Source organism: Artemia franciscana, chromosome 3 (assembly GCF_032884065.1).
Source record: "Artemia franciscana chromosome 3, ASM3288406v1, whole genome shotgun sequence".
In the NCBI taxonomy this organism is placed as follows: domain Eukaryota; kingdom Metazoa; phylum Arthropoda; class Branchiopoda; order Anostraca; family Artemiidae; genus Artemia; species Artemia franciscana.
Window position 1 is genome coordinate 45,139,802 of NC_088865.1, and position 11,830 is coordinate 45,151,631.

An 11,830-nucleotide genomic window follows, 5' to 3' on the forward strand; every position below is an offset into this window, starting at 1 on the left:
TCTGAACTGACCAATAAATGTGCAAAAATACCAAGGGGAAGGGATTATTTGCCCCCAAGATTTGCAAGTATACCTTTCTTGGGTATAATCTTGAAAAAATTGCTCCCCCATAGCTTAAAGAATAAGTTTTTGGTGTTTTAATTTCAAAATAAATAAAAACAACCTTGGCCCTTACGGTATTCCATGAATTGGTGCCATTAAATCTCTATTTATTCATTGATGGGTTTCAATTAAATGTAGGCCTGCATAGAATGCAGAAGTACAGACTAGGAAACAAACACATTGTTAGACAAAATTTGCTGTATTTCTTAACACAACATGTGACGTGTCTTAGAGACTACCATTGTAAATTTTGTAGGTGTTCACAAATTTTAATGAATGGATACCCGGAGTCTTATTTTGTACACTTCAATGTCATTCATTGAGAGCTTTCTCACTGAGAACTCAGTCTTATATCTTTGTTTGGTTTCCAGAAATCTGATAGTCTGGTTTCAATGCCATAAAGGGAGTTAAGGATCTTTTGCAGAGTCGAGTCGGAAGCGCATTTTGTTTAAATGCTTACCTATGGTGGACAGAGACTTCTAGGAGACAATCACAGCCTATATAGATAGCAGTTGCACGGAGTGGTATCTTGCCCATAGAAAGATTTCAACACACATCTTTAGACTAGGCGCTAACCTCCGGCACTCCTACAGCCAATCAGTGCGGAATGACGCAGCGCCAATTATTGTCGTGACAGTAGCTATTTGTTGCTTTTGAAAAATGTTTGCGCAACTGGTGTCTATACAGGCTATGGAGACGACGAAACTGACTTAGCAGTAAAGAGAAGAGAGGTCCAACATTCTTTAAAAACTAATAATCATTTGAAGAGACCCTGGTAAAGGGGCAGAGTAGGACCCCCGCAATCAAAGGTGCAGAGGTGCTCTTCTATTAAAGCAAGACTTGAATAAGGACTATGTGACTTCAACGAATGCATTTGAACTTAAATTGACTGACCTAAGTGCTTACCTACCCCTCAGAAGTATTTATCTGGTTTCAAATGGGTAGGATTCTCTCTTAAGTTAAACTCAGATCTTATGTGCCCTATGATGCAGTTAAAAAGATCCTCAGAGTGGCACAATGTTTTCACATGAAAGCTTCCAGCAGGTCCAAACTTGATTTCGTTTTTGGGAAGACAATTAAAAATATGAAAAAATAGTTTACCCTGTACCAACTTAGTCACTACGGCCTAGTTCTCTTCAACCCTTTGTTCAAAAATATGGAAAAGTGTAATGGAATTGAAACAAAATCAAACAGATGTGTACTAAGCTAAGCATCATCAATGTTTGAAATAAGGTTTCAGTTGCCTACCGGCGATTGGTTTTTTGAAGATAAACTCTTCTGGAACCGAGGTATACGCATATCTTAAAGTGCTTACCTACTGTAACCTACTCCTAAAGGCTTACCTACCCCTCAGAAGTATTTATCCGGTTTCAAATGGTTAGGATTCTCTCTTGAGATTAAAATCGGATCTTATGTGCCCTATGATGCAGTTAAAAATACCCTCAGAGCGGCACAATTTTTTTACATGAAAGCTTCCAGCAGGTCCAAACCTGATTTTCGTTTTTATGAAGACAATTAAAAATATGAAAAAATAGTTTACACTGTATAAGCTTAGTCAATACGGCCTGGTTCTCTTCAACCCTTTGTTCAAAAATATGGAAAAGTATAATGGAATGGAAACAAAATCAAACAGATGTGTAGGAAGCTAAGCATCATCGATGTTTGAAATATGATTTCGGTTGCCTACCGACGATTGGTTTTTTGAAGAAAAACTCTTCTGGAACCGAGGTATACGCAAATCTTAAATTGGCAGTAATATTTTTGCTTTCTCTTTCCTTTCTCAAAGATCGTCGTTGAAATGTTTTTTTTTTATTGTACAGTAACAATTTTAAAGACAGACAGAACGAATAAACTTAAAACGAAAACGTAGAATTCTGAAAACCAAATATCGTATGAAGTGTGACCAAGGAAGTTTCCCATGCAGTTGTGAAGACAAGCAGCTAATGCTGCACACGCAAAGAGTCAAGACTTCAGCTACCATAAACACAATAGATGAAGGTGTGGAATTTGATTTTGACTAAAAATGGATTCTTCAGTGTGTTGTCTTTTTATCAATAGAACCCGATTCTGAGGCAACTATTGGATTGTTCACATTGGTGTGATAAGTAGTGTGGCCTTATAGCCCCAATTACCAAAAATAACCAAAAACAGCAATTTTTATTTATTCTGACCACTATATCCACTCACGAACTGAGACAACAAATTGAGCATTCTGAATAGTCATGCTTTTAGAAAAGAGAATAACAATCTATTTCTCTTAATTGTCTTCCTATATCCTCGCCTTATTGCACGAATGTGGATAATGCCTAAGTGTCGTTTTATTTTTTACATTTTCTGTCTGAATCAAAGTACATCTGGAACAACTTTCTATGCTTAGAGTTCATATTCTCATTCATGTTTTGACAGATCTATCGACGGATAAATATTTTTTTTTTCCAGACATTTTTATTAGCACAAACACAGATCAATACGAGAACTAGTAAAAAAAAAAAAAAACCAATGCTTGAGAAAGCGACCGGCTGGATATCATTTTGCCAATCCATCGTACCGATTCAAATAAAAACATGAGTGTTGCGAAAACAGTAGTACAGGCGGAAAAAAGAATGGCAGAAAGAAAAAGAATCTTCATATGGTCCAGAATCCGAAATCTGGCACTTAAATCCAAACTTAACTAGATGATAAATACAAAGCATTCTTTTAATTGTCAAAACAAGGTATTTGGTACAAGTAAAGGTTTAAAGTTGCATAAGTCATTTTGACAAAAGCCTTCAAAATTCAGCATAACAAGGCTTTAATAATGATTTGAAAAGAAGTTAGAAAATAGGAAAAATAATAGAGATTTTAGTATTGAAAACGGGGATTTCTAGGGATTTGACACCAGACTTCTAGGGATTTCAGATAAATGAAGTGGAAAAATTGGTTTTATTGTCTGAACCGGTTTGAGAAATATTAAGGGTGAGTGATTCTGAGTGATTTGAGAGATTTTGCTGAATGATCTCGCGAGGGCTGTCGAATGCTGAAATTTTGCAACTACTTGAATCAGAAGATTATGAAGCGGCGGACTCTTATGCAGAAGATGAAGAGGATAAGGAAATCCTTTGCATTTCTTATAGTGAGGATTCTGATGATGGCCATACTCCTCCAGACGAGAACGAATATAACAGCCCTGATGAAGACCATTCTACTGTAGTGGGTTTTAGCTAGTCCCAGTCGAATCGTAAAAAAGGATGGCTGAAGGTTCCAAATCTCCTGAATCGTCAAGTGAGACCAATGAAGATCCTCTTCTATCATCTCAGCTGCCAGGGGATAGACATATTGTCATATCAAGAAAAACCCTTTGAAAGAAAAGAATGGTCATCGATGGTCGGCTGTTCTGCCACCGAGACCTAACAAGGCAAGGGCAAGAAACATTGTGGGAGGTATAGCTGGTCCTCCAAGTGACACTGTAAAAGCGGCCAAAAGTTAAATGTCTACATTTCAACTGTTTTTTTAAACACGTTGTCTTCAAAAAACTAACAAAACATACCAACGAGGAAATAAGGAGAAAGAAAGAATTGATTCACATAAAAGTGCAACCACTGGTGCAGCGATTGAGGGAGACATTAGAGTCTTAACTGGAATTCATATTCTCTCAGGGTCACTCAAAGAAGGGCCTCTTTCGACCGAGGAGCTATTAGACTCCCAATTGAATGGCTCTGCATACCATGCCACCATGAACTATCAGTACTTCAGATTTTCGATCAATTCTTTGCGATACAAGGAAACAATTATCGCAAAGAACAAAAAAAAATACCCATTTGCACCTATAAGAAAAATTGAGGAACTGATCATGCAGAGCTGCAAAGATACAACGTCACAATCGATGGGTAGCTTTTAGGATTCCGCAGACGCTGTCCTCTTAGAATGACATTCATAACAAACCTAGCAAGTACAGATTTTAGATTGTCATAATGTGTGACGTTGGAACAAAGTACAGGGTGAATGCAATGCCATATTTGCGAAAGGCAACAAGGACTGAGAGATTTCCATTAACACCATACTACATTCGAGAGCTCACAAGACATAAGTAAAGATTAACATCTGCTAAACAATGATGTAACAACCACCTCTGCGTAAAATGTAAACGATAGCACCTATATATAATTCTCATCTTCATTTAAATTTGCATAAATAAACAATAAAATCTCCAAAACTGTGATGTAACAACCAGCAGTGCATCAAATGTAAACAATAATATTCTTGAAAAATGTCCTGAGGGAATCACCGGTAAACATTCTTCGTGATCTTAAACTGCTAAGGAAGAAAGGAATAGTTACTATTGGCAGGCTCGTAGTATTGCCCCCCTCACTACTCATGTCTATATTTTACGGGTTGATAAATGTCGCATACATCAACAGTTTTGTTCTATTATAGTAATAGAAGAAAGGCTAGTAGTATTCCCCCCCCCTCACTACTCATGTGTATATTTTACAAGTTGATAAATGTAGCATGCATCAACAGTTATGTCCCCTACTCCTTAAGTATCTCCAAACCTATTAGAAAACCACTTTCACGAAAGGCTTTCATGAATTTTATGTTCAAAAAGTTGGCCCAGTCACATATGGCTACTTTCTTAGAAACACCCACTTTGCAATGCTTGATCAGACGCGAAGTTAGTCAGACAATGGCCGTGACGGATGAAAGAGGTTCAATGACGTCTGTGGATTGGAAAAGAATGATCTACAGCTTTAGATCTACAGTGATCTACAGCATATATTCCATGGGATTCCAAGACATGAAAGCAATCTTTTGTGCTGTATAAAAGATTGTTCGAAGATCTTTTTTGATAATTCCCTCTTACTTTTAAAGTATGCTCAAATGATGAATTGTAGAACTCAATGTTCCTTCAAGTAGTGATTTTTACGAAAGCTTACCATCTACGTAATTTTTTGCGAAGCTTACCTTTTCAGTGTTAAGAGCGATAGCATCAAACCAATAGTCCTAAAAAATCAGGGAAGAGCTTGTTTCAACTGATATTAAAAACTTCTTCTTTTTAAATACCCAAAAAGATCTTCCCGCTTTACAGTGGCATTTCCCGTGGTTTTATGACACAAACGACAACTGTGCTCTAATCGGAGAAAGCTGCAATCGCTTGAAGATTCAGAAGTAAGCAATAGATTTTAAATTATCAAAATGCTATAGGTTGAACTTCCAGGTTTAGATATAGCAGCGGTGCGTTGGGATACATTCTCTCCTAAAGAATCGCATAGTCCATTCGAAGAAATGGGCAATAAAATTATTTTAATTTTTCATTTAACTACTTATTTTATGTTGGATAGAGTTACACAAAATGATGTAAAATTACGCTACAACCATTATGGAAGAGGTTGATGGATATGTTTCATTAAAAAAAATATCCATTTTAATACTCAAATGTTTTAGCTATCCGTGAAATTTCAGATAAATGTAGAATAGAGTCTGGGAGATGGAAATAAACTATTTCCTGATCTAACTTTATTTCATTTGAGTCCTAAATTGGGTGCTTTGGGATGAAAATTCACTTCTTTTTGACGAAAATGTTTTCCCTTGAAACAGAAAATATTACATTAAGTTGCTTCCCAGCACCAAAGGTTATTATTTTGGGCATCATGAGCATAGGCTGGAAACTTTCTAAGAGGAGGGAGGTAAGCGTTGCTGAGAACCTTTTTTAATAGACACTCAAATATAAATACTGTTTTTTTATGTTTACTTTTCTTCCACTAAACATTTCGTGTTAATAAACTGTAAGGAAGGAGCAACTCGAGTTAATAGGCCGAGTTAACTAAAACTATAAATATATGTTAAATATATGTTATAAATATAAATTATATGTTAAAAATACATGTTGAAAGAATCCTTTTTTCATATATATTCATTATATATGAAACCTATTGAGTTTAAAGTTAACAACAAATTTTGAGACTGAAAAAAAATTGGGAATATTTTTAATCTTTCTCAAAAAGGATGATCACTGATCCGTGTTTATTTGCTAGTTTGTTTGTTGTTGTTTTTCCTCGGTACGATCTTATCGAACCAATTTTTTTAAATTATCAAGAAAAAGCTCTTTAGAAGAGAAAATGAAAAGTTGCTGTATGACATTTTTATGCAGCACAAAAGGTGGTTCTCAGTCAATTTGTGTCGCAAAAACAAAAAATTTTGCTCCAAAGGGTGCCTAATAGCCGGCCGATTAAGATCTCTGAGGCAGCCGATTCAAAATTCGATTCAAAACTATTTAAAGACCGTGTTTTAAGCTTTCCAGGTCAAGAGACAGTAATACCAAGCGTTGGTGCTTATGTTCCTTGTACATGTACTTGGTCTATAAAACAAACGGTGAAGGTAGCTATTTTTAAAAAAATTATTTAACTATTTATATTCGTTTTCGACTCAGTAAAATCATATAGAGTGGTATATTAGCCATTTTCGAGGAGGTGTGATTGACTTTTGTTTAGTTGAGCTGGCTGGTAAAAAATTGACCTTCTATACCCAAATTTTCCAACTCCGTGAGCCTTTCTTCCTAATTCCATGTGCCTAACCCAAGCAGTTTTTCTTGGGGGCATGGGGTGTGTGTCAAAAATAATTTATCATCCCTCTTGATTCCTGGGAATATGTTTAGATTAGGCTACGCCTGTACAATTGGTACTGGGATGAAAAGTTTCCTCTCATTGCATTATTTTTTTTTTATGTTACATAAAATGTTACATCCACATTCATATAGGCAAAAAGGCCAAGAAGGGAGGGAACGAGATTATAGTGTTCCAAAGAAATTTCGCAAGAGGGAGAGGAGGAAAATTAAGTTCTACCATGATATTTAATAAGAGAAGAATTGGATTAAAAAACAAGAGGTCGAGGAGAGGGCAGCGCTCCTCAAATTCTAAATAATTTCTGTACAGTTTAAGTTACGATGTGGCTCATTACTTACAGGATTTTCGGTGGGTAATCAGTAATGTGCGATTTTTCCTTTTTCCTTCTTGTAGTCTTTTTCCTTTTTAGTATTCTTTTTTTTCTTTGTTCCTACATTAAAGCCTTGCGAAGGTATATAATGTATTTTGTTTTATTGTTTAGACTCGTTGTTTAATAGATATGCGCATCTATCTACAATTTAGACTTCAATGAAGAAGTACGGTAAAATAAGAAGTATAAAAGGATTTAATTTTACCTTTTAAAATCTAATGCATGCTCCGATCCATGTGTACCATTTGAACCCCAGTGAAAGTGAACCTGAGCAAGGTTGAATGTTGCATTTAAAGAATCCTCCGATACCTGAGGAATTCTATCCCCCTCCATGGAAACAACGACTAAAAAGTAAGACGTAGTTTCAGTAACATTAAAGATAAGGTCTAACTTAAACACTCAATTCACTACAGTGAAGGGGTAAGTTTTCCATCCTACTATTTCTGTCTTTCTGTCCCTCTCTCTCTCTCTCTTTCTCACTCTCCTTCTGTTCTTTAGCTCAGTTTTTATTTTCACAATATTGAAGGTATAATATTTTATTCTTAAAGTTTGCTAAAATATCTTTTTAACTTTCACCGACAATGAGCCTTTGATAAACTGACAAAAAAATTGTTCACTTCAAAATGTTAAAAGTGTTAAAAGGATAAGTAAGTCTTTCTGAAGCTTAAATGTATCAGAATAATAAAAGGCAAAGCAAAGATATATACAAATTTTTAGCCAAATCGAATAAGAGGAAGGGGTCGAAATAAGCATCTAAATTAGCGACAGAAAGAGAAAGCAAGTTAATAAAAGGCTTTCAAAAATAGAAGTTTAATAGCAATAGATAAATCAAAGGAATTAGCTTTTAGTGCTGATTTCAAATATATAAAGTTCATTAATTTTATTACTATTTATCAAAAGCTACAAGCCGGAGAAAATTCACTCTATACTCAAAATAGGGAGAAAACACACCCAAAAAGCATATCCTTTAATGACAAATCACACTACCAGATTCAGCATATCAGAGAACCCTATTGTATATATTTCAAGCCCTTATATACAAAAATGTAGAGTTTTTGAATTCTTTAGGAGAAGAAAGATCACGGACACGTTATTTTCCAGGGGCGGTTATATTAAACTAGTGATCCAAGAAGAGCGTGAGAGGGCTCATTTGATTGGAAGGTAAAAGTTCTAGTACCCTTTTTTGGTGACAATAAAGATTGGAAGTCAACTAGTCCCCTCCTCCTAAGGCCCCTTTTTTCTAAAGACATTGATCAAAATATTGAAGTAACCATTTTATTCAACACAGTTGGATGGTTTAATAACTCTGCCATTGAGAATGACATGACCCCCCCCCCATATTACCAGGGGGGAAAAGATGTAAGTTCCGCATTTTTGCCATTGTTCACAAATAGTATTTATCGTTGGAAAATATCCGGACAATTTTTGGGAGTGTTTTCTCAGGTGAATTTTCACGGGAAGAATTCTCTGTGGGGAGAAAAGTTGCCGGAGGAATTTTTAAGGGCAATTTTACCCTAAGGGAGGTAAGGTGATTCACTAGCATCATTTAAGCATGGCCAGGAACTGAATAAAACAAGCAAGTTTTTTCAACTGAAAAAAAGGAGTTATATTAAAACTTAGAACGACAAAAATATTCCTCGACCTTATTCTTTAAACTAAAGTTTGACGTTTTGTCACAATTCTGTAAAAAAAAACTGATCAAAAACAAGTTCCGTTGAATTTTAGCAAAATGTATTCTTAAGGAACAAAGACTTTAGAAGAGGCTTGAGAAAGGGGCCTCCCCGCTTAGATATGGAATAATTTTTATTCATTTTAAGTTTTAATATTCCTCCTTACTTTCAGTTGAAGATAAATGTTTTTTTTTTCAATCTAATTACTTTAATGAGTGACTTGGGAAATATCGGAAGGAGTCTTAACTTATTTTCAGTTATAAAAAGGATGCTTTTCATTCTATTTTTTTTTTATAAAATAATAAATAGGATAGAAAATTATGGTGTTTTGTAACTCAACGTAGTAATCTCAGCGTGATGTTCAGAGTATTGATATTCACCGTTAATATTATAGGCTAATTTTCAATGTCATAAATTAGCTGGATTAGTTCTAAATTATGCTAGAATGAAATAGGATAAAACAAAATAAAGATACACCTGTGTGTCCATTATTGACCATCAGGAGATTTTCCGGTGGTGAATCACCATTTACAATAAATATGGGTCCATATTGGGCAGGTATTGCTGAAGAAAAGGCAATATTTATTGGTGATTGCTCTGAGCCACCACAAGTAGGCTCTATTTCGTTCCAGCTATTAGGACCTGAAAAAATACACGGCTATACAAATTACCTACAAGCAGTCATTAAAAAAGCTTTCCTTCAAAGTCCCTATCCTTTGACAAAAGGCTATTTTCATTCATGTGTGGGTTCCTCAGGAGATCCAAAGGAAGAAGAAAACATAAGGCAAATTTAAAATAAGTATTTGAGTTTTCCTAATTTTTCGGGGAGTCTTAGCTTTCCTTCTAAACTTTTTCCTTCAGAGCATTTTTTTGTAACTCTAAGTTCTATTGCTATTGTAGAATGCTTAGGATATAGATTCGAGAAGCATTTTCCGAGGTCTCATTTTCAAAAGAGTGTGCCATATATATTTCAACGAGAGCTCGTTCTAGGGGGGCTTCTGGGACCAAAGCTAGACGTGAGAAAAATTTTATTCCCAGGCCTGGTTGAACTGCAAATCGTTAGAACTTCCGTTCCAGGAGGGATCGGGCCAAGTGCATACTTCTACGGTCAGTCCATCTTCTGCCTTCGTCTGAGCTGTGTTTCTTTTAAACTTTTTCCTGTTACCTTCTTCTTGACTGTCCGCCTTTCTGATACATTTACTTCACTGTATGTGTATTCATACGCTATTTAATCAATATCAATCAATGAATATTCATTAATTCAAATTAAAAATATAAAAAAAATAATAATATGCCCCTACAGAGAGCAGAGCTCGTAAGACTGGGGTAGTACAAATCCATAGAAAAAAAATGCAACGTCTGGTCATACTAATAACTCCAAAAAGAAAAAAAAACTGAAACAAGAACAAACAGATAATAAAAAAACATACAAGGTAGGAGATAACAGAGGATGCCACCCCAGCGCGAGAACACCACAGCAAAATACATACTAAAAACAATAAAGACCATATACCGATGTTAATGCTATTGACTATCTCTGAGAACTTACGTTCAAAAGTTTTAAGAGATACGTTAAGATTCTATGACTTTTAGGGGGTGTTTCCCCCTATTTTCTAAAAGTAACGCAAATTTTCTCAGGCTCGTAACTTTTGGTGCGTAAGACTAAACTTGATGAAACTTATATATTTAAAATCAGAATTAAAATGCGATTCTTTTGATGTAGCTATTGGTATCAAAATTCTAGTTTTTAGAGTTTTGGTTTCTATTGAGCCGGGTCGCTCCTTACTACAGTTCGTTACCACGAACTGTTTGAAACTGTTTAGAGATTAAAGCCTAATTCAAATGAAAAAATGATAAGGAGAATTTTTCAGGCTGAATTTACCACACGCACTTTGCAGGGAGAGGAGATTTTTAGCGATGGTGGAACTGTTTCGAGGGAATTAGAAGCAGGGGGGTTGCACACTAAGTTGGATGAAATTTCCACAGAGGAGTTTTCCTTGAGGGGGAAAAGTATATATCATAGAGGGTGAGCCAGATTTATCAGCATTATTTGAAAAACAAAAGAAACAAGTATATATATGAATGGCTGCCCCCTCTTTAATACCTTGTTTTTAACGATAAAGTTTGCCTGTTCTTCCGAATTTTTTAAGAGCGTTTACTGAAACACGGGAAACCTTTTTTGGAAAGCTCTTTTGAAAGTGCTAACAGCTTTAGCGTCAAGAGCAATGTATTGAGGAGGGGGGGGACCCTTCCTGTACGGAATATTTCTGCCAAAATTAGCATACAAATTTTGCTGTAATGATTCATGTACGGCGAATCACATTTTAACCTTTAGTAGTTGAAAAAATTTCAGAAGTTAAATAAACAAGGGTTTTTAACCGAAAGTAGGGAGCGATATTAAGCCTTAAAATGAACAGAAATTATTCCGCATATGAAAGGAGATATACCATCCTCAACGCATCGCTCTTTACGCTAAAATTTTTATTGTTTTAAAAAGCAGAGTTGTGACAAAGAGTCAAACTTTGGCGTAAAGAGTGAGGCTTTGAGGAGAGGAGAGCCCCTTTCATATACAGAAAAATTTCTTTTTGTCTCAAGTTTCAAAATTGCTCCTTACCTTCAGTTAAATAAAAAAACCTTCTTTAGTATTTGATCAAAGGTTGGATGTGTTCCGATGTTAGAAGATTGTTTGTGTTTCCACTCCGTCATAAGCTCCTTTCTCCATCCCTATCCTTGATAGGGAAATCCTGCTTGCGAAGCCTCATGGTTGCATCAGCGTGGGCCTTTCACGAGTTTTCCTATTCAAAACTGTGAGTGCTGACAGTACTGCACGGTGACCATGAGAAGCAGTGCTTCTCAAGGAAATTACTATCTAGTAAACGATACAGCAGCATTTGCACTGAATTCTGCTGAATGGATAATAAATCTGAGTTTTGTTTGTTTTAGTATCTTGTTTTTACTGAATCCCGTCTTCCTATCTAAGTTATTTATTTTTGGATGCCCCCACTTCCCCCTTAGTATCACAATATTTGTAGGCATGAATAAATAATGAGTTGGAGATAATAGGTTTTAAATCGTATGTGCCAGATTTC

At 35.6% G+C, this 11,830-nt stretch overlaps 1 protein-coding gene across 1 annotated transcript in view; it reads right to left on the reverse strand.

The window, feature by feature from the left end:
* Positions 1-11,830, reverse strand: part of LOC136025547 (carbonic anhydrase 2-like) — a 44,044-nt gene that overhangs the window by 32,074 nt on the left and 140 nt on the right. Inside the window, exons 2-3 of the mRNA XM_065701575.1 lie at positions 9,219-9,383; positions 7,277-7,415 (exon numbers count right to left, since the gene is read on the reverse strand). Coding sequence (XP_065557647.1) covers positions 7,277-7,415; positions 9,219-9,383 — 304 coding nt within the window. The remainder of the gene's footprint in view (positions 1-7,276; positions 7,416-9,218; positions 9,384-11,830) is intronic.